We start from the raw sequence: 23,858 nt of genomic DNA, 5'->3' as shown, positions 1-23,858 counted from the left end.
ATCTCCCAGCTTACTCTCCACAGTGAATCTGTTGGTTGTCTCCATGACCATCAGTCTGGTTTCAGAGCAGCCAGCGTGACGGAAACTACTCTCCTGAACACACGTGAAGATTGTTCACCAATCTCAATTCTAACTTTCCTTCTGACCTCATCCTCCTTGATCTTTCCTCTGCTTTTGACACTCATGCCATTCTGATCAATCGTCTCCGTGAGAACCTGGGCATCACGGATCAGGCCCTGGCTTGGTTGACCTCCTTCCTCCTGGAGAGTCACTCCCAGGTCCAACTTGGGTCCTTTCTCTTCATCACCTCTCTCCACATGTGGTGTTCCCCAGGGCTCTAAACTCTCACCCTGGCTCTTCAATGTCTACTTGGCTGCTTTGGCCCACCTTATCTCTACCTTCTCGAACTTTCAGTGTTATGCGGATGACACTCAGCTCTCCTTCAGGCTACCCTCAGCCTCCTCTCCTCTCTCGCTCATTCATGACTGTCTATCCGCGATCCAGAAGTGGTGCGCCTCCAACAATCTCTGCCTTAATGTCATAAGACAGAGATCCTTCTCATGGGAGACCCCTGCTCCTGCTTTCCCTCTCTCACTCTGACCCACCCTACTTGGGCGCTCTTCCTCCGCCTTCCTCTAAGGCTAAAAACCTTGGTGTCATCTTCGACGCCACTCTCTCCTTCTCTCCTCACATCACGGACCTTGCCAAGAAGGCCCACTACCAGCTGCACCTCCTCAGAGATATTATTCATTTCCTCACTTTCCCCCAGAAGCTCACTGTCTCCAGAGCCCTGGTTAGCTTTAGGCTGGACTACTACAACAGCCTCTTTTGCAATCTGCCTTCCTCTACTCTCTGCCCTCAGCAGCTAATCCAGAACAGAACTGCGAGACTTGCCCTTGGGTTCTAGCCCAGGCACTCATTATGTCTCCAGCCCTGAAATCTCTCCAGTGGCTCCCAGTGGCTTCAAGGATCAAGTTCAAGACCCTCTGCATTTTCCACAAGGCTTTCTGGGGCTGGGGCCTGCACTACATCCAACTCTCTGTTCCTAAACACCTTCCTTCTCGAGCCCTTTACTCAGCCACCTCCAATTCTCTGAGGGTCAGACGCTTCTCCAGACAGAGAGTGGGTGGTACATCACGCTCCTCTGCAGGTGCCTCCCTCTGAAATGGACTCCCTGCCCCTCTCAAACTTGAGCAGAAGCAGCTGAAGACCTTCCTTTTCGCTTCCGCTTTCTCTGTCTCTCCCCTGCTGACCAACCTGTATGCTGCGCTGACTGGTTGCCTGGCTACCCTCAGAGTCTCACGGATGCCAGGCTCCCCGTAACCAGTAGCCCCTGCACTGCCTCCAGGCCTAATGCGCACTTAGGGGCTGTATCTGGAACCCTACAGTCCCCTGCCTCCTTGCACTAACCCAGAGCCGCACTGCCCCGGCTGCACTTACTCAGAGCACTGCTTCCCTGATTGCACTTCCCTGGCACTTCCCCTCTCCCTCCTCCCTTCACTTTTGTGTATCGCACTTGCACGATCTGAATGACACAAGGCCTAGTAAAGTGCTCTGTAAAGCGCTTGGATTAAGGCGCTATAGAAATAACACATTATCATTATTGTCGCGCCTAGAAACACTTGTGTACAGGTGCATTGTAAATAACTCATATATCATATCATAAGACATTACTTGCCCAGTCAATTTTGATCGAGGTGTGAAACCATCCTGATATAACAATCTCCTATGTAAAGCAGATAGTGACTGACCACTTGAATATCTCCAGTTCCTGTAATTTAACGGATTATCAACGGATGACGAATGGAACATCTGATAACCTATGTCACTGGGATATATTAAGAAATTGAAAGTGGGGAACACCGAAGACTGCATTGCTGTGTGCCGCTGCCGCAAGGTTCACAGGTAGCGAGCGCTGCTTGCTGGAGCTCCCGACGCGTACCCGGGGGAAGCAAGTGGAAGCTGGAGACAAGCAGGAAGAAGCCCGGAGGAGCAGGCAAGCCCCAGTGAGTGTGAGAAAGGGAACACTTGTACCGAGGTGCTAAAGGGGCAGGAATTGGACATTTACTAGTACTGATCAAACTGAAACTTCTAAGAAGGGGGGCTGGAACCCAAATGAAAGAATATTGAATCAAGAATGAATTGCCAAGTATTTTTTGAAATACAACAATAGACATTGAATACCGAACTACAGAGAAGATATGGAAATTATTTGAACATAAAGCACGAATGAAAAGCGAATGATGTGCTATTATGCAAGTTGTGAAAACCGTTAAGCATTGATGAACAAGATGAAAACCGGTGAATTAAATGAAAAGCAAGTGTGAAGGTCAAGTTGCCGAAATTGAATGGACAATGTGAAAGCAAGGTGGTGGAGAGAATAAAACACCACGGAATAAATTGAATACAAGTGGGGCAAAGCCAAAAGACTGCCAACGAGAAAACCAAAGCAACTATTGATTACTGACACTGGTACAGGGAGGAAGTCCAAGAGCATTCCAAGGTGCTGAGCGTTATCGGTTGATTGACCTGTAATGGGTGGACTGTATGATCCGACAACTGCATCTACACCAAGTAGCCTCCACTTGGGAAAGAGCCAAGATACAAAGTTTGTGTGGTATACGTGCTGAAGAGAAAGAAATTATATGTTTGAGCTGTCAGATTTTTTCAGGATTTAAAAGTTAATCTGGAAGCATCATTAAAAGTCAAGACTTGAACTGTGTTTGAACTTGGGGAAGGGAACCCCGAGATATCCTGGAATTGTGTTGAACTTGGGGAATGGAACTGCAAGAGATCCTAATATTATTTTGGGAAATATTGGGCATCAAGATCTGAACATTATGTCCTTATTAAATCTTAGGCTCTGCCAAGGAACTTTGCTGACTGTTGTGATATGAGAATCATAATGTCCTGATACTCTGAATAATGTTTTTAACTTATGTTAACTCTGTATTCCTCGTTCACTAGCCTCCGACCCACTGTCAACCTCCTCACCTGAAGGGCTCGAGTCCGAGTTGTAGAAATGAGGGCTTTGTCTGTAGGTGCAATGCTTTCCCTCTTGGCGTGTGGTTGACCTGCTTCAGAAGGAAACCACAATGACAGCTCAAAGGCTGCACCCTGGGACCCCCTCTCCGGAGCAGGCAGGTGAGGGGAAAAAGCCGGTGCAGAAAAAACCCCTCCAAGGCGTTATGGAAGATGCTGGAAAATCCCATGTTGTTCGGAAATCTTCAGAGTCAATAGGGTGATAATCTCTAGATGGCTGTGAGTCCATATAAAGCATTCCAGGTGAAATGGAGTAAGGTGTGGGTGAGCAGGTGTTTTGTGATAAGGATCCGTATGTATGAACCAGGAGGTGGGGCTCCGGAAGAAGGAACAAGGGATTATGGCTCAGGTAGTACAGACACTGAGTTGCTGCTCCAGTAGAGATAGCCCAGAAGAATGTCTTCAATAAAAGAACTGGAGTAGTGGCTCTGGTAGCGTTGGCAAGGAGACAGGGCTCCGGTGGCATTCGGTTCCGTGGCCGAGAAAAAGGGGAAAAAAACAGAAAGGAAAGGCAAACAGAAACTTCCGCTAAGGCATGGAAAATGAGGAAAGGAAAAATGGCTAACAGAACGCACGGCAGGGGCTGCGCACCGTGCGAAAGTGGAACAGTGTGTTCTACGGGCTGGGAAAGCACTGGAGATAGCACAAAGCGTGTAAACCATAGTAGAAAAGGCTAACTACTAGGTTGCAATGCAAAGAATGCTGGGAAAGGAGAGGATTCATACCCCCATGTGCAGAAAGACTAGACCGTCACCACACCCTCTGTGTAATACGTGATGGAATTCTTCATGGCCGCTCCACCGCTTCCACACCCTCCTGGAGATCGGACGCATGACAACGGCGACCTCCCGCATTGATAGTGCGGGCAGTGAGGCAAGCTAGCTACCGTGGTACAGTCCTTGACTCAAAAAGACAAGAGAAGCCAACGGGTTCAGCACAGCCGGTGAGTCGGAGGAAGCTGATAGCAAACCAAACTGTGTTGAACCCAAGGTTGCAAGTACCACTGTTATATGATGAACAAAGAACTTTTGTGTGTTTGAACTTTTGAGAAAAGGCCAGACAAGGGCCAGCTGTAGAGTCGTCAGGTGCCGCAGGTGTGCTCATTCAAAGGACTCTCACTGGCCCCTTTGGTTTCGTGTTGAAACTGCAAAGACCATAAGGCCCTAGGAAAGGGCGGCATGAGGCTTCAAAGTGGCCCTACAAGGGTCACGTCAAATCCCTTGTACAGTCGAAGGTCTCTGAGCTGTTGCCAATGGAAAGCTAGGGGAAGGGAACCCCGCTTTCCGATAAGATTGTGAACTGTGAAATAAGGCAGTGAACCCGACAGAGGAATGCCGAAAGAAAGCTAGGCAAAGGAAAACCCTGCTTTCTGATGAAAATTAGCAAAACATGACCTGTTAGAAAAACATGAACTGTGTTAAAGAAGGCCGTAGTGAACCTGACAGAGGGAGGCCTAAGTTGCACGGAGGATCCTAGCCTCTGAGCTCGATGGAGGGAGATGCTAGAGGTGTAGAGCAATCACCCAAAGTGCAAGGCTACCGAAAGAATCTTTGTCGCCATGAATCAGCAGGCCTTCTAAGGCAAGAGACTTTTGCAGGAAAGAGACATCGCCTCTGAAGGTTTTTGATATCGATGAATTGGAACTATGAACTTCGTGCTGACGAGGCCCAGGAGTGTGCTGTGCTCAGCAGTGCCGCCTTGTCCCGTGCTTGAAACATGTGGAAGGGAGACCCAGCCATACCATCCTGACTTATAATTTTGTGAACACTTCTTTCTTTTCTGGTGAACATTATCTGACACTCTTTTTGTAACTTAGTAGTAAGAATTGGCAATCCTTTTCTTTTTTAATTATAGGCCCTTTTTATTTGACAAGATGGCACTAGGACTGCCTTATTATTTGATGGTTGTAGCTTGCTCGCATCTTAGATTCAGGTTTAGAGTAGACGTTTATCTCACCCATTATAAAGTTCAATAAATATGCTTTAACTCTGATCACTTGTGTCTATCTTTACTGTTGCCACCATGAGTTCCTTAAATATGTTGTCAGGTGTGGGATGTGACTCAATTGAAACAAATTGGGGAACCTCACAATTTCAAAAACGTAGTTATCGAGCTTCTAACCCTTCTGTTGCCACAAAAGAATAGATAGGATTTGATATCTGTAGCAATAGCGAAGCTATCTTTCCCCCTGTGAAAAGAAGAATGATTCCTACTGATTTGGTTCTGATACCCCCTCCAGGGTGTTACATCACGTTAGCCCTAAAACCTAGCCTAGCATGGAAGTTCGGTATAGACGTTTTAGCAGCCGCCATCGATCCCGACATGCGAGGGGACGTAAAGGTTCTCTTACATAATCACGGCGATGTCCAATTTCTCCAGCATGGGGTCTGGCATGGATTCACATGCTCATTAATATTCCCCGTCGTCAGGCTGGGAATCCTCGGTAAAGTAAAAACCAGTATCAGTTTTGTTTCTGATCTGTCTTTCGTAGTAATAACCAATCACTGGTCTCTGCGTCATACTGACCACAGCCAATGACTGCCCTCTACCTAAGCACCGCCTCTGGCAGCCATCTTCAAATTTTTACCGCACGTTCATGTGTTGGGATCCTCGTGCTATTGCTCTCGAGCGTTAGTGCTATTTTTTCACGTTTTTTCTCAAAAACTTCGTTTTTTCGGTCAAAAGAGCCTCAAGCTCCACCGACTCTCCATCCGATCAACGGGGACCCGTGTCGGATTCGTCTGCGCCCCTCAAGGGTGAAGATTTTGTCGAGCTACGCTTTTGGAGGACTCTAGAAGCTTCTCAGGCCCGGACATGGCCCAGGAGAAGGGAAGCTCGACGCCCGGAAAGCTGTAAAGGATCTGCCCTGGATGCCAGCTGCAGAACGTCTTTAAGGAGGACGAACACTCCTTTTGTCTCTACTGCTTACATGAGGACAAGACGCACGTGGAGAAGGACTGTGCGTTTTGCGGCAATATGTCGGAGCGGACCATGAAGGACCGCCATCAACGTCTCGCCAACTGGCTGGAAGGGAAGAGCCCGTCAGGCGAGAAGAAGAGGAAGAAATCCGAGCGGTCTTCTAAGACCTTTGAGGACGCCCCGGCGACGGGGGTCCAACACAAGGCCAAGCACCGCGAGTCCGCTGGCACCGGGAGCGCCGAACGGTCAGGCTCTACGGGCGCCAGGCAGGGCGCACCCTCCCCGGCACCATCAGCCACGAGCCAACGCTCTGGGTCGGGTAAGAGGAAAGGCGAGCACCCGGCGAAGCTTCTGGAGAGGCCCTGGTCGAGCTCGAAGGCCCCATCGGAGGGGGAGCGAGGCAGTGTCCCCCCCTCAAGGATAAGGCGGTGAGCGCACCTAAGGTGGTGAAGGCCTTAATCCATCCGGCCAAGCCCTCTATCGATACTGTCGCGGCGGCCCTGGCTCAGCCTGTGGAGGCTACACCAGTGGTGGCGACCTCGGGGCTCAGAGTCTCCCTGCCACCTCGGAGGGAGTCCTCTTTTGTGCCCATCGATGGGACCCCCGTGAAATCCCCGGCGGGGAAGAAAAAGGGGGGGCAGGGCGTCGTCGTAGATTCGGCCTCAACCTCGGAGGAAGAGCTGATCGAGGTCTTAAGCCACGGCCTTGGCGTGGAAGAAGACCGGCCCGTCGGGATGGATCCCGACGCAGGTGACGACAACATCGTCGAGGGTGCCGACGGGGCCCCTGATCGCCCGTCGGATTCCCCTCTGCCAGCGCCGCAAGACAACTCGGCGGCCATTTTGTTGGCTATACAGTCCTTATGCTCAGAGATAAGGACGAGACTACCGTTGCCGACGGAGGAACCTCTCCCGTCGAGGAATCCTGAACCGGGACCTTCTGGTGTTCCCCCTCCCAAGAAAAGAAGGTTTCACCCTCCACCTCCTTTTCAGCCGTCGCGCCCCGTCCAGCCCTCCTCCCCGTCCACCCGAGGGGATGATACGGGGACTGACACGGCAGCGACGGGTACGGACGACGAGGTATACGACGAGGATCTACCGTAGTCACCTCCCACCAGGGCTTCTCCGCCCGACGAGATTGGATCGTTCCACTCCATGATCGCCAGGGCATCCGAGCTTTTCCAACTCTGCCCTGAGGAGAAGAAAAAGGAAGGATTCCTTTATCAACGGTGCGAGGCCAAGTGGAAGACGGTCCTTGCGGTGCCTCTACTGGACGACATTTGGGATGAGGGCCTCGCCCTCCTCAAGAACCCTTCCACGACGCCAGCTAGAAGAGACCGGTACGAGAAGAAGTACCGGGTCCCGGACGCGGCCCCCCTGTGCCTCCGGGCGCAGCCTACCCCGGACTCCGTCGTCTCCGCGGCGGCCAGGAAGAAAGCGGGGGGGTGCGGCCTCCACATCGACTTCCCCACCGGACGGCGAGGGAAAGAAATTGGACGCTATGGGACGCAGGGTCATCTCGTCTGCAGCGACGACGATTAAAGCGGGCAACGCCTTGGCTATCGTGGCCCGCTACGACAGGGAGCTATGGTAAAAACTGGCTCCCCTGCTGGACTTCCTACCGGACGACAAGAGGGCGGATGCCCTGGAGATCCTACAGGAAGGTGAGGTGGCGTCGGACCACGCCATCACTATTGCGACGGACATCGCCGACACTGGGTTTCGCCAGTTGGGCAACGGCGTGTGCCTTAGGCGGCGTGGATGGCTCAAGGCTACGGACTTCCGTCAAGACGTACAGACCAGAGTCCTGGACATGCCGTTCAATGGGAACAATCTGTTTGGGAAAACAGTGGACGATTCCCTTCAGGCCATTAAAGCGGACACTGAGACGGCCCGGGCCCTTCGGGTTCTGCAGCAACGACGGACGCCCTTTCGGAGCAGCGGAGGCAAGGGCGCCTCCAAAGGTTCCGGCGGCGGTTTCTCCACCTACCGTCAAGCGGCCCGCTCGTCGTCTCAGGAGGCCTACAGAGGACGAGGCAAGTCTGGCGGACCCCGCCATCGTCGCCAAGGAGGTCAAGGCGGCAAAGCCTCGTCGAAACAGGATTGAACCGGCCGTGGGGTCGGGCCCCCACCGAAGCACCCCGGTGGGAGGCCGGCTGGCGAGCTTCGTCAGCGTGTGGGAGTCCATCTCCACCGACTGTTGGATGCTGGACGCCTTAGCCCGGGGCCACGCGCTCGAGTTTCAAAGAAGGTGCCCGCGCGTCCCCCCCGTGGCCAGGAAAGAGCTTCACGTCCCTCAGCTTCTCCTGGAGGTAAAGGCGATGCTCAGGAAGGGCGCCATCAAACTCGTCCCAAAGAGGCTTCGGGGCTCCGGAGTTTACTCGAGATACTTCCTCGTGAAGAAGAAGACGGGAGGATGGCGCCCCATCCTAGACCTGCGACGTCTGAACAAGTTCATCAAGGCGCAGAAGTTCCGGATGGTCACCCTCCAGCACGTCCTGGGGCAGCTGGAGGAAGGAGACTTCCTGTCGTCGTTGGATTTGGAGGATGCCTACTTCCATATTCCCATCCTAAAGGGGCACAGAAAATTCCTCAGGTTTGTGGTCCAAGGGCGTCACTACCAGTTCAAAGCCCTCCCCTTCGGACTACGGTCGGCACCCAGGGTATTCACCAAGTGCCTTGCACCGGTGGCGGCGCAGCTGCACCGCGAGGGGATCCACGTCTACCCCTACCTGGACGACTGGCTCATCCGAGCCAAGACGAGGGAGCTCGCCGTGGAGCACACGGCAAGGACCGGCCAACTTCTCACGGACCTGGGATTCTCCGTGAACTACGCCAAGTCCCACCTGGTACCCACGCAAAACGCACTGTTTCTGGGAGCGAAGCTCGACACAGTGTCCCTTCTGGCCTCCCCGTCGGAGGAAAGGACCAGGTCCATCCTGGGCAAGGTACAGCGGATGTTGGTTTCCGACGCGGCCAAGGTGAGGTCCATCAAGTCCCTCCTCGGAATGATGTCTTCTTGCATCTACCTCATTCCCATGTGCAGGCTCCGGATGCGCCCGTTGCAGGAGTTCCTGGACGCGCGCTGGATCCAAACGACGGGCGGCTTCGAGGAGAGGATCACACTCGACGAGAGTTTCCGCCGAGCGGTCCGGTGGTGGGGCAACCGCGCGCATCTGACGGCGGGCATGGACTTCCAGACCCCAGACCACCAGGAGACAGTGACCACGGATGTCTCCCTGGAAGGGTGGGGAGCGCACACCGAAAATCTGCACGCGAGAGGCCTTTGGCTCCCGATGGAGAAGTCCCTCCATATCAATGTCCTGGAGCTCCGTGCAGTGTTCTGGGCCCTCAGGTCCTTCCTTCCATCCCTCAAGGGCAAGGTGGTGAGGATCTTCACCGACAACACCACCACCATGTTTTACATCAGGAAACAGGGCGGAACCAGGTCCCCAGCGCTGTCCAAGGAGGCGCAGGACCTGTGGCATTGGGCCGTCACCCAAAGGATGTTTCTGGTGCCGTTTCATCTGGCAGGGATAAAAAACACCATCGCCGACTCACTCAGCAGGGAGCTGCGCTCGTGCCACGAGTGGGAACTACGGAAGGATCTAGTGGATCGCCTCTTCCGACAGTGGGGCACACCCCAGATCGACCTGTTCGCGACGGCGACGAACTCCAAGTGCCGGAGGTTCGCCAGCAGGTTTCCCCAGGCGAGGAGCATGGGCGATGCTTTCTCGTTCCCCTGGGAGGGCCTGTTCCTCTACTCGTTCCCTCCTTTGCTACTGCTAATCCGGCTCGTCAACCAGCTCAAGAGGTCACGGTGCAGGATGATCCTCGTCGCACCTGCGTGGCCGAGGCAGATATGGTTCCCGGACCTTCTGGACTTGTCAGCGTCCCCGCCAATCAAGCTGCCGGGGGACGCGGATCTACTCTCCAGGGAAGGAGGCGCCATCCTCCACCACGACCCGAAATCGCTGAACTTGCAGGCCTGGCTCCTGCAGCGCTAGAGTTTGGAGGATACGACATACCGGCCGACTGCAGAGAGGTTCTTGCAAAGGCCAGGGCGTCCTCGACTCTTAAATGCTACGGACACAAATGGAAGAGGTTCTCTGTCTGGTGCCACGCACAGAAGATTAACCCTCTGCGGATTACGGCTCCCCAGGTACTGCCGTACCTGCTGACGCTGGCCAAAGCTGGACTGGCACACGCGTCCATCAAGATTCATCTTGCTGCGATCTCCCGATACACCAGAACCACGGGCCGGACGTCCTTGTGGTCTCATCGTCTGGTGAAAGAGTTCATGAAGGGACTGTTCAGATCGTTCCCGCCGGTGAAGGCTCCGGCCCCGGCGTGGGAGCTCAACGTGGTGCTGACCAAGCTCATGGGACCTCCGTTCGAGCCTCTGCACTCGGCCCCGTTGAAGTTTCTGTCGTGGAAAACAGCGTTTCTTGTGGCCATCACCTCCGCACGACGGGTGGGAGAGATCCAGGCCCTTTCCTGCAAGGCCCCGTACTTGACTTTTCACGACACGAGCGTAGTGCTCAGGACGCACCCCTCCTTCATGCCCAAGGTACCGTCGGACTTCCATCTCAACGAACCCTTGGTGTTGCCTGTGTTCTTCCCGTCGACTTCGTCGCCGGCTGAGAGGACTTTGCACTCGCTGGATGTGGCTAGAGCGCTGAAGTTCTACGTGGACCGCACGAAGTGTTTTCGGAAGACGTCACAACTCTTTGTGAACTTTGGACCTGTCAATCAGGGGAAGGCTCTCTCGAAGGCTTCCATTTCCAGATGGCTCTCCGGCTGTATCATGTACTGTCATCGGTTGGCAAACCGACCGCTGCCTGGCCGTCCGAGAGCCCATTCCACCAGAGCGATCGCAGCTACCACGGCGTTCCTTTCTGGTGTGCCCCTGCTGGACATATGCAGGGCTGCTACGTGGAGGTCGACGCACACCTTCACGAAATTCTACTGCGTCGATCGGGATTCCAGGGAGGAGTCCAGGGTCGGCCAAGCAGTGCTGCGCAACCTGTTCGCCTGAGGTGAGCCTGGTGAGGAGGTAAGATGCTTAATGTTGAGTTTGATGTACTGCTTAATGTTGAGCCTTTGCCACCTCCCGTGGTTGTGCATGTGGGTACTGCTATGTATTCTTTATTCAATAGCATGTGAATCCATGCCAGACCCCATGCTGGAGAAGGAACAAGTTACTTACCTGTAACTGTTGTTCTCCAGCATGGGTCTGGCATGGATTCACATGCAAACCCTCCCGCCTACCCCTCTGCGGCTCTTCACTTGGTCATACTGCCACTTCACGTGCTTCCAAATCTGAAGATGGCTGCCAGAGGCAGTGCTTAGGTAGAGGGCAGTCATTGGCTGTGGTCAGTATGACGCAGAGACCAGTGATTGGTTATTACTACGAAAGACAGATCAGAAACGAAACTGATACTGGTTTTTTCTTTACCGAGGATTCCCAGCCTGACGACGGGGAATATTCATGAGCATGTGAATCCATGCCAGACCCATGCTGGAGAACAACAGTTACAGGTAAGTAACTTGTTCCTTATAGTACATCACAGGGATCAAATTGCTCAAGGAATTTTGGAAAGGGCACTATTCCCTCATTTTCAAGAAAGCAAACCACCAAACAAAATGTTTTCTTCTTAAAGCGGGGATTGTTGTATAGGAGGGAAACATCAACCAAAGGGTTGATAAAGACACAGTTGGTGATACCCAGGACCCACCGAAAGGTTGTACTGGAGATCGCACAATCTCATATTATCGGGGGCCACTTGGGACAAATGAAAACCCAAGCACACATCATTGGGAAGTTTTAGTGGGCAGGTATCTACGCCGATATAAAGACCTTTATCCAGACATGTGAAATATGTCAAAAAGCTAGCACACATGTCCCCTTGCCTGCCCCTTTGAATCCATTACCAATCATAGAAGTCCCTTTTTCAAGAATCGGAATTGACATCATTGGACCTCTAAAACATCCAGATTAGGCAACAAGTATGTCCTAGTGATTGTTGATTATGCCACTAGATACCCTGAAGCATTCCCAGTGTGACATAATACCACACAGCAAATCCTTAAACACCTCCTTCCGTTTTCTTCCAGGGTTGGCTTTCCCAAGGAAATATTGACAGATCAGGGTTCAAATTTTAAGAGCAAGCTCATGGCAGAGGTCAAATAGCTACTCCATATTAACACCTTACAAGCTACTGTGTACCACCCCCAAACCAATGACTTGTTAGAAAGATTCAACAAGTCTTTAACATTAATCCTGCAGAAACTAGTAGATAAAGACGGGAAAGACTGGGACCGAATGATTCCGTGGGCACTATTTGCAGTGAGGAAAACCCCACAGGCCTCTACAGGATTTTCCCCTTTTGAATTACTTTATGGCAGAGAGCCCAGAGATGTCCTGGACATGCTCTGGGAAACCTGGGAAGAACATGAAGTGGCACGCATTCCCATCTCGCAAACTACTACCCAAATGCAAGAACATATGAGAATTGTCCGTTATCTAGTCAGCACTAAAGTCAACAAAAATCTAACTACGATAAGAAAGTAAGCTTGAGATCGCTTTCTATAGGACAAAATGTATTGGTACTATTACCCACCTCAGAAAACAAGTTTGTTTCTAAGTGGCATGGGCCCTATGAAATACTATAACTAACGGGAACCTGCACTTATAAAGTAGCCCAAAAGGACCTAAAACAGAAGATCCATTTATATCATGTGAATCTCCTAAAGGAGTGGAAAGAGAACCTGTCAGACAACTTGGAACTAATTCCTCCTGAGTTGTCTACTCAAAAACAAGATCTAAAAGGATGTAATCACATCCTTCCCTGGTGTATTTTCAGACAAACTATTAAGAATTAAAGGCACTTAACACTATATTAGAACACCTAAGAGAAAAGTGGTCCATTTAAAACCCAATAGACTCCCGGAGGCCCATAAACAGATAGTGGTCGAGGAAGTAAACAAAAAGCTGCAAGCTAATATTATCAAGCCCTCGTTGAGCCCATGGTCCTCCCCTATTGTGTTGGTCAATAAACCTGACCGTTCCAGGAGGTTCTGTATAGACTTCCGTCAAGTCAACGCAATATCTGATTTCAATGCCTATCCCATGCCATGCATCGATGACCTAATTGATAAACGGAGCAGCCACCTTTCTAGCCACCCTAGACATAACAAAAGGGTACTGGCAGGTACCAGTATATGGGCCAGATAAAGAAAAGACAGCGTTTTCAACACCCTTTGGACTGTTCCAATTCAAAGTCCTCCCTTTTGGCTTACACAGCACACCAGCCACTTTCCAACGCCTAATTGGTAACATCTTAGGCCCTATTTCCGAATTTTGTGAATCTTACATTGACAATATCATTTATAGTCAAGCCTGGGAAGACCACCTTTTCCACCTACATACTATTGTGAGAGTCCTCAGCCAAGTATGCCTAACTGCTAATCCATCTAAATGCAGATTGACACAAACAGCCGTAAAATATCTTGGGTTTTTTGTAGGCAACGGGAGCGTACAATCCCAACATGAGAAAATGAGAGCCGTCCTAGATACACCTACACCCAAAACTACAAGGGATCTTAGAGCCATTCTAGGGTTAATAGGATATTACCTTAGGTTTATCCCTAATATTTTGGGCAAAACAGCAAGGCTGACCGATAAACTCAAGAACGCAGAACCCCAGAAACTTCATTTGTCTGAAGAGGATGATATATGTTATAACACCTGAAAGCAAACTCTGTGCCAGAACCCAATCCTGAAGGTAGTAGATCTCTCCAAAGACTTTATAATGCAGACAGACTCCGGCTTTACGGGATTAGGAGCAGTCCTATCTCAGGTTTGCGATGGATTAGAACATCCCATTCTCTTTACAAGTTGTAAACTCTTCCCACGTGAAATACATTACTCTGTGCTGCAATTAGAGGCCCTGGGCTTTAAGTGGGCCATTATCCACATTTTATACTACCTCTTAGGAAGAAAGTTTACGTTAGTCACGATCATTCTCCCCTAGTTTGGATTAGCCAGTGCAAAGACTTAAAGCCACGTGTCATGCAATGCTTTCTAGACCTGCAGCACTACTGCTTCATGGTGGAACACCGTAAAGGAAAAGACCAGGGGAATGTAGATTTCCTGTCTCGGTTCCCCTGTGAAGCAGATGCGGCTACATCGCATGGAGGAAGGTTATGTGAGAATCCTGAAGGTGCCTCACCCGCTAGTCACCGGAGATCTGTCATCTAGGTGGCCTGGATACGGCCATCGCTATTGGATCCTGTTCCTGGGGGTGGACCAGTGGGGGAGGATCACCTGGACGAGGGGTCTTCGGGGAGTGGAAGTGGGACACTGAAGGTTGAGACACGGTATCCCCTTGTAACACCTTTTCCCCATCCGACCCTGCAGGGTATTTAGACGCTCTCCCCCCCCCCCGCACCCCTTTTCCAACATGAACACTTACACTGTAACAGACAACGGACTAACACCAGAGCTGTTTACCTGACGTGTCCCAACACACGGGTCGGGCAGAGTCAGGTCATTGATAACCACGCACACCTGATGGCCCTTTACCTTTCCCACAGGGATAAAAGGAAGAGCACGAAAGCACACTTCGAGCAAAGCCGAATGCACGAGGAAACGGCTTCACCGAACCGGCAGTTTGAACAGAGGAGAAAGGCGGAGGGATGACAAAGGGGGAACTGCCCTTGCCCTTTTCAACTGAAACCTGCGAAGCCTGCGAAAAGGAAGTCATAAGACCGGGAGTTATAGCCGGCATGCGGAGCAACAGATGTCAACAGTGCACGGGGGCCTCCTGCATTGATAGTGCAGGCAGGGAGGCAAGCTCGCTACCATGGTACCGTCCTTGACTCTAAAAGTCAAGAGAAGCCAATGGGTTCCGAACAGCCGTTGATTCAGAGAAAGCTGATAGCAAACCCAACTTTGCTGAGCCCAAGGTTGCAAGTAGCAACGTTATATAATGAACAAAGAACTTGTGTTTGTTTGAACTTTTCAGAAAAGCCCAGGCAAGGGCCAGCTTCAGAGTGGTCAGGCGCCGTTGAAGTGCCCATTCGAAGGACTCTTGTTGGCCCCTTTGGTTTCGTGTTGAAACTGCGACGACCAGAAGGCCCTAGGAAAGGGCGGCATGAGGCGTCGGAGTGGTCCTACAAGGGTAACGTCAAATCCCTTGTACAATCGAAAGTCTCTGACCCGTTGCCAATGGTGAGGTAGGGGAAGGGAACCCCGCTTTCCGATAAGATTGTGAACTGTGGAATAAGGCAAGTGGGAACCTGACAGAGGGATACCAAAAGAAAGCTAGTAGAAGGAAAACTCTGTTTTCTGATGAAAGTGAGCAAAACATGAACTGTTGAAAAAACATGAACTGTGTTAAAGAAGGCCGTAGTGAACCCGACGGAGGGAGGCCCAAGTTGCAAGGAGGATCCAAACCTGACAGAGGGGGATCCAAGGTGCGAAGAGCAATCGCCCAAAGTGCAAGGCTTCCGAAAGAATCTTTGTTTTTTGCTTTTTTTTTTTAAACACAACTTTATTTTGATTGCGCATAGGAGAAGAAGTGCCTATGAAAGGAAAGTGCATAATGATCGACTGAAGACAAGACAACAGTTAGTCTCCTAGGGGTGAAGAGCAATCGCCCAAAGTGCAAGGCTATCGAAAGAATCTGTCTGTTTGTCGCTGTGAATTAGCAGGCCTTCTAAGGCAAGAGACTTTTGCAGGAAAGAGACTTAGCCTCTGAAAGTTTTGATATTGTTGAACTGGAACTGTGAACCTCATGCTGACAAGGCCCAGGAGTGTGCTGTGCTCAGTAGTTCCGCCTTGTCCCGTGCTTGAAACGTGGGGCATGGAGACCCAGCCATACCATCCTGACTTATCATTTTGTGAACCCTTCTTTCTTTTCTGATGAACATTATCCCACACTCTTTTTGTAACTTAGTAGTAAGGATTGGCAATAGTTTATTTTTAGTATAGGCCGGTTTTATTTGACAAGACGCCACTAGGACTGCCTTATTATTATTTGATGGTCGTAGCTTGCTCCCATCTTAGATTTAAGTATACATTCAGCGTTTATCTCACCCATTATACAGTTCAATAAACACCCTTGTACTGTGATCGCTTGTGTCTGTCTTTACTGTTGCCACCATGACTTTCCGTGTTATCGTCCTTTGCTCCAAGAACAAAGAAGCACCAGCAATATCAACACAGCCAGTGATTTGGGAAGACCGATGCAAGACCGATCTGTGTTGAAGTCAAGGTTGCAAGCGGCAACATTGTATAATGAGCGCTGGAATGAACATTTTTTAACGTGTTTGATGAAAGACGCAAGTAAAGCTAAACTGCTGATGAATGTTTGAACTTGAGAAGGAAAGATACAATACCGTTGTCAGACTGGTCCGGCACCATGATTGTGCTCAATGGAAGGTCTCTGTAAGGTATCCCGCCAAGAGAAATGAAAGTAGAAGTGCAAAGTGAATCGAAGTGGTCCTGCGACAGTTTAAGGAAAAACTGTTGCACATTCGAGAGTCTTCGATTTTGGTGAAAATAGGATCCGAGCTCGAACTAGGGAGATCCATGGTCTGAGCCCAAACAAGGGAAACCAAGTGTGAGGGCTCAGCCTAAAGAGGGAGTCCCGCGATGAACATTGAAAGCGAGAACCTGTGCATGTAAAAATCCTGATAAGATTGGAACTTTGAAACTTTGTTACGAAGGACCCTCTGCAGTAAGAGACTGTTATTGGAAATGGGGCTTTGGCAGAAGGCCCTGATGTCGGTGCTTTAAACTGTGTCCTCGTGGCAGAAAAGCCAGTGTGTGTGCGAAGCTCGAAACGTGTTGCTTGCCCCGTGCTGAAAACGTGGGGAAGGGAAGCCAACTGCTCAACCGTCCTGACATGTTATTTCTTGAACACTTTTCTTTTTGCATACACGATTGTCCTACACCCTTTTGTATTTAGAAGTAAGGATTGGCACTAAGTTTATTAGTATATGCCCTTTTTTATTTGACAGTGACTTGACTAGGACTGCGTTATTATGTGATGGTTGTAGCTTGACCCCTTCCATAGATTTAGGTTTCGATAGGTGTTGAACCAACCCTTGAAGTTCAATAAACACACTTGAACTGTGGTCACTTACATTTCTATCTTTCAGAATTACGTAATTTATACTTCAATTTCAAGAACCCTAAGTCTAATAATGCCCTATTCTCTAGCACATGTTTCAACTTCCAAATACCTGCACGCTGCCAAGTGTGCCAATACAGCATCTTATTGTCGACTGTAATGGCTGAATTCTTCCGGATACAAACATAGCAGGATGTTTGACTCAGTTATGTGATTTGTTGCATATTTCCATTCAGAAACCACATGGAAGGGTTTTGTCAAGGCGAAGTCGATAATCCATTGTAAGAAGGCAGTCTAAGGGTATAGCTGACACGACTCCTTTTCGATACATACCCACATAGGGGCGGTCTCAGGATCATCATTAATCCAATGATGTAGATTCCTCAAGGAGAAAGCAGCGTGAGCTCTCCTCAGAAACCCTGAAAAAAACAAAGCCCCCTTACTCTACTGAGCGCAAAATGATTGACATTGACATTTTCCCCCAATAAAGACTGCGGAAGAGGCAACATACTGAACAGATTTAAGATTTTAGGAAGCATGGTCTTCTTAATTGTGCCAATTTTCCCCCATATTGTAAGGTTGATTCTAGATGATCTTTTACAGTCTGGAATCATGTCCCTAAGTTTGATACGGATGTTATTTTCTAACATAACGGTAGTATCCCTAGAGACATGAATGCCTAATTGTACAAATCCATCCCTAGCCCAGCGGAAGTCATTACCAGGAACACAACCTTTGTTACACATTAGGGTAATTGAAACAATTTCAGTCTTGGGCATATTAATTTTAAAATTTGATATGTTACCAAATCGATGAAATAGTTCCATTACATTCTGAAAAGAGCGCTCTGGATTGGAAATGATTAGGAGGAGATTATATGCATATAGTAACCATTTAGACATATAAGTGCCCCATTTAATACCCTGAATGTTATTGTTTAATCTAATTGCTGCTGCCAGAGATTGTATAAATATATTAAACAAAAGGAGATAAAGAGCATCCCTGACTGGTGCCACGTTCTATGTTAATGACAGTATACTAAGCCCCATTCACTAAGATCTAGGCCTTTGCCCTACTATCGAGTGCATGAAAGAACCACTTTAAAGACAGGGCAAAAGAGGAGATGTTTCTTTAACCCTTAAATAGGCCCAATTTGCACGATCATGCGCTTTCTCTGCATCCACACTCACTGCCATTATTGGTTCATGCATAGCCTTATTAAAATTAAATGGCTCTATTGTATCCTTTCCATTTATGAACTGTAAATGTATTGTGTATTGTGCTTTAATGGGACAGAAGTTTCTAGACAACATTTTGAGCGACTGACAAGTAATGGTAACTCAACAGGTTTAGGCCAGTGAGAGACATGACCTCTCTTCTCCCTGTCCACTCCCAGTTGTCTCCCTAGAACACCAAACTTGTTTCCCTGCTCCTAACTAGAAACCTTGTGCCAGAGTTCCATTGCTACTTTAGTGGATCTTAACATACCCATTGAAATCTTCCTATCTTTTTATGTTAAATATATTGAATTAATGTGTTGAAAGCATGGTTTCTCTGTTGTAGGTGGCGACAAAGAGTAGAGTCTACCTATTTGATATTTTCCTTTTGGGAGTTCGAGCTTTTACAAGTGGATTGCAGATGGTGTTGGAGGACAAAGGCATATTGAAGGCAAGATGAATATTAAGATGAGTACGTTTTATGTAGGAAAAATATCCCTCATCTCCTTATTTATTTATTTATTTATTTATTTATTTGGTTACTCAGGTCCTCCATGATTGTCGCTGGCTTTCTGACTGTCTTTCACATCAGTATGAAACTACCCTCACTAACGTCTTTGACACACAGGTATGATGGTATATACAGGTGTAATGTAACCACCGGAAATTACATTCATAGTCATCTCAGATTATGAAATGTTTAGTATTACCACGATAAAATGGTCTGTCAACTATAACAGTTGAAATAATTGTAAGCCATTTCCAATATGAATGTGGTACTGGTATGTTCATTCTCCAACTGTGTTAACTTTAGACGGCCTGTTCATGCACAGTTTTGCTCCGTTCTGTTTGTATCCAGAAACCTGCACGACTGGAAGATTATGTTCAGCATTTAGAGCCAACGGACATGAACGTTTCAGACTTTGTCCAACAGTATCAAAATCCTGCCCCAAATTTGTTAGCTACCCGCTAACAATTGCCCTATTAAAACTCTTGTACACATGCCAAACACAATTTAATTGAGAGAGAAAGAGTTGTGTGAAGGGTACAGATGCAATGGACACTTAACACAATAGAAGCTATACCAACTAGTGCCCGTCATTCTCAACACCCACTCCGTCAGCTTGATCCAACCAGCCCCTCAACCATCCACCACCCCTAGAAAAATTCCAATTGGAAACAAAGAAAACATTTTTGGAAGAAAGATTTTACATGGCAGGTTTGGAGAAATTGTATTATGATTGTTTCTGATTCCGCGATTTAAACCTGCAACCTGCAGATCACACACATATTGCAGCAGTGAGCGCTCAACCCACTGAGCTATCTTACTGGCTATAGCTATCTTATCTACGTCCCTGTAGTCAAGCCTACAGAGAGAGAACCAGAGCTCTGCAGACATTGCTTTTCTGGGGGAAAGCAAGGAAAGGGAGAATTCCTTTGAGAAGGTAGAGTTGAAAGTGGGACTTATTGGCAATGTCCTGAATGTGAGGGAGGAAGGAAAGATAGGAGTCGAAGATGACTCCTAGGTTTCTGCCTTCGGATGACAGAGAAGGGGGAGAGCCCATGGAGGATGGCCAGAGTGAGGGGAAGGAGGGGAGAGCAGGAGTCCTAATAGGAAGGATCTCAGTCTTGCTTGCATTAAGGCAGAGATAATTGGAAGTGCACCAGGACTGGATGGCAGATAGGCAGTCCGGAATGATGGACGAAGTAAGGAAAGGGTCAGAGGAAAGTTCAAAGAAGAGTTGTGTCTCATCTGCGTGACACTGGACGTTAGGGGAGAGAGTTGAAATGAGGTATGCCAGTGGAGCTAAGTAGGTGTTAAAGAGCCAAGGAAAGAGGTTGGAGCCCTGGGGGATACACCAGAGGTTGAGAAAGAGGTAGGGGAGGAGAAAGTGCCCAGAATGACCTGGGACGGACGGTCAATGAGGAAGGAGGTCAGCCAGTCCATTGCCCGCTCCAAGATACCCGGCGTATCTTGGAGCCATTTTATGAGGATGGCATGGTTGACTGTGTCAGAAGCTGAGGAGAGATCAAGTAGAATGAGGACAGCTGGCGAGTTGGAATCAAGAGACGCAAGCAGTTCCTCACGGGTGTTCTGAAGAGCAGTTCCTGTGCCTCTGGATGCTCAGAATCCAGACTGATGGTCATGGAGGCATCCAACAAGTTCAGTGTGTGAGGTAAGTTGGGGGAATGCCAGCTTCTGCAGGAGTTTCCCACGGAAGGGGGTGATAGTTATGGAGCGGTACTTGGCTGGACAGGTGGGGTCTGCTGAAGGTTTTTTCAGGAGGGGCCACACAAGGGAGTGCTTGAGAGAGCAAGTGAAAGTTTCAGTGGGCTAGACTGGTTGCAGAAACCAGCAAGTGCAGGGGCAAGAGAGCCAATATTGTCAATGGTTCTGGAGCAGGGGGAAATCTGTTTTGAGGAGACCTTCATGGAGCGGACAACTCTGGTGACCTCATCAGGTATGATAGGGGAGAAGGAGGAGAGAAAGGCAGCAGGAGGGTGGTAGGCCATAGGAGACTGGGTGGTGATGGAGGGAGGAGGAGGGGGGTTGGACAGACACAAGGGTGCTCAGGATGTCCTGAGTTTTTGTAGTAAAGTGTTTGGCCAATCCGTTGCAGAGGGCTTGAGAGGGGAAGGGCGAGGAGGAGACTGCGGATGGGTTGGCTAGTTTCCTGCATATTTTAAAGTGCCCAGCCGTGTTGTTAGACGCACCAGAGACACGCACCTGGATGTGGGCCTTTTTCTTGGCACAGATGTAAAGTCTGTTTGTCAGAGGGTGAGCCAGAGGTCTGCCACTTACTTTCCGCAGCTCTGCACTTGCGTTTTAGGGCTGCAAGTTTGGAGTCCTACCAGGTGTTACACTTAGAAGCAGGTTTCAGGCGGATCCTCATGACTGGGGCTAAGAATGTCCAGAATGTTAGTAATGGCCAGGTGGAGGTTGCTGAGGGCAGAGTCAGACGTAGAGTTTGTGGTGGGGGGCAGTGGGGGGGTTGAAGGTGGATGCAAAGGCAGCAGTTGAATCTTGTATCATCAGACAGATGTTGGTGAACAAGGTTGGCAGGGCTGGAGGAGGTGCGGTCAATGGGACGAGAGGGCCCAGAGGAGAGGAGAAAGTGGTCTGACCAGGAGAGAGGGGTGATTAGTGGGGAGGAGAGTGAAAGATCAGAGTGGATGAGGGCATCAAGAGGGTGTCCAGCCAAGTGGGTTGGACCAGAAGGGAGAATGGAGAGGAAGAGCGAGCTGCAAAGGTCTCGGAAGAGAGAGGATGCTGTGATAGAGGAGTCCAGCTGGATGTTGAAATCCCCCATGAGAAGGAGTTTTGTTGAAGTTGTGAGGAGACAGGAGCAGAAATTGGCCCATTCGTAGAGGAACAAAGTGGTGGAACCAGGTGGCCTGTAGATAGTGGCAATGGTCAGAGCGGAAGAGGGAGAGATGACCGGCTTGCAGACTAGGCTCTTGAAGTAAGAGTAACGCTGGTGGGTATGAGGAAGGAAGGGACCCACTCAGGGAAAATCATAGCAACCCCACTGCCAGGACTGTTAGGGCAAGGCTTGGAGATGATCTTGTAGCCATCAGGGAGAAGGGATTCAAAAGCAGTGACCGAGCTGGCATTGAACCACATCTCGGTAAGAGCGAGGATCTCAAGGTCAGTGTCTTCAAGGAGGAGGCAGATGTCGGCAGAGTGTTTGATGGCTGGATGAGCATTAAGTGTTGCTAGATGCAGGAGGTCTCCACCTTTGAAGATTTTCTGAGGAGGGGTACAGGGGCGTGGTACACCAGTCGGGTGGGGGGGGGCAGAGAGAGTGGAAGCGGGAGTAGCATCAGATGTGGGAAGGCAGTTGATGAGGGACGGCAGGCGCCGGTCAAAGAGAAGGAGGTTGGGTTGAGGACCCTGTACCTTAAACACTGGTGTATGAGCGCTTTACAAATAAAATATCATTAATTCATTCAAGATAGTGCCAGGTTGATGGACATTAATGATACACCTAGATGATGCGAAGCCCGCCAAGAGGACCGTTTTATGCACTGTTAAAATGTGATCTTCTGTTTGCGTATTTGGATAAGCAGCACTTGATACCTATTTTAGGTCTTTATGCATTTTACAACTAAAACTTCTATCTAAAAGTATGAATCACATTGGGTAAAATTAGCCAATGAAACACTTCTGAACACATACGTTGTTTGGGTATTTAAATGAGCACGCTTTGCAGAACATTAACATTAAACATTAATTGTAGTTTTCAATGTACAAAAGGACTCCTCCCTAGTCCTACCTTAATGGTTCTATTACAGTGTGTTCATATAGTATTTTATGTGCACCATTCATATGCTGTAATTTGCCCATTTCTTAGCTCTCTTTAAGATACCATCAATGTTAGGTTGGGTTTAGAATAAGCAAGAAAAGACCCTCCTACCTGTAAAATTATAATTAATTATAATGTGAAAATAGAAATGACCATATTAGCTAATATGGCACTGTGAGGGGTGAGAAATGTGAGGCGAACCACATTGTGCAGTTTTCTCAACAAATGCCATTTTATTAGAATGTAAGGTTGGATGAACGCCTCACTATCCCTACCCTGACAAGGATTTCCATGCCTAAAATAAACTAAAGGAAACACTCCAACTGTTAGGCAGAAACCTGTGCAGTTCCCTCTGGGACCACTGCAAAAGATTTAGGACTACAGGTGTTTGGCAGTAAACCCACTTAGTAGCAGTCTGTACCACACAGATTCACTTGGTAGCTGTGGCTGAGCAGTCAGACTTCCCTCAAGAAGAGTTAGGCAGTATACAGAGTATTCACAATAGGTCAAAAGAACACAGTAGGACAAGTAAACACTGACCAGGGCTTGGTGTAAAAGAGATATAATTATTTATTTAAAACCACATCTAGAAAAACACACAGGCATTAATAGTAAGCAATTCAAAAACACGGTCACTAAAAGATATACACTCCCTTAAAAGAATATTAGACAAGTCTTAAGTAAAGCCCCACTTATTTTCAGACAGCGGTGAGAGCTTAACGCAGATGGCACTCTAATAATTCGTTTTTAAAAGGGAGAGAAAAGCAGAGAATAAATTGAAACCGACCCCAACACTTTTTCACGAACACAACAAGGAAGGAAGGCAAAGTAACACTAGGAATTCAGAGTCAGTAGGCCGGATCCGCTTAAGAGGATCCAAACGAAATGTGTCTAAGGTTACACTGTTGCAGTGCACAAAAAGTCTTGTAACGGTTCAAAAAGGAGTTGGATCAAAGAGAGGGACCAGTTAGAGGGTCAAGGCGGCCAGCCCAGTCCAGAAGGTTAAGGGGTTTTTATTACCTTGTAGCAATCTTTAGAAAGGGAGGCCTGGCGCACACGGTACCTTAAAGTGGTGAGAACACTCCAGCGGGAGCAGTTGTTCCTGGCAGCAGATGCAAGTCGGTGCTTCCTCCGGGGGAAGAGAGGATCTCGTCGGGGAGGAAGACAGGAGTCCGTTGCACTGCCAGGGAAGAAACCAGCCACAGAGTTTCTCAGGTACAAGGAGCGGTCCGT

At 49.0% G+C, this 23,858-nt stretch overlaps 1 protein-coding gene across 3 annotated transcripts in view; it reads left to right on the top strand.

Moving 5' to 3' along the window:
- The window catches only part of EXD1 (exonuclease 3'-5' domain containing 1), a 1,277,614-nt gene that overhangs the window by 886,985 nt on the left and 366,771 nt on the right, over positions 1 to 23,858 (top strand). For all 3 annotated transcript variants that reach the window (XM_069638368.1, XM_069638367.1, XM_069638369.1), the window contains exons 8-9: positions 18,665 to 18,769; positions 18,866 to 18,946. In XM_069638368.1, coding sequence (XP_069494469.1) covers positions 18,665 to 18,769; positions 18,866 to 18,946 — 186 coding nt within the window. The remainder of the gene's footprint in view (positions 1 to 18,664; positions 18,770 to 18,865; positions 18,947 to 23,858) is intronic.

This window comes from Ambystoma mexicanum, chromosome 14 (genome assembly GCF_040938575.1).
Source record: "Ambystoma mexicanum isolate Mex_15411 chromosome 14, UKY_AmexF1_1, whole genome shotgun sequence".
NCBI lineage: Eukaryota > Metazoa > Chordata > Amphibia > Caudata > Ambystomatidae > Ambystoma > Ambystoma mexicanum.
Note: the sequence above shows the minus strand (reverse complement) of the source record. Positions and strands in the feature narration are given on the sequence as shown.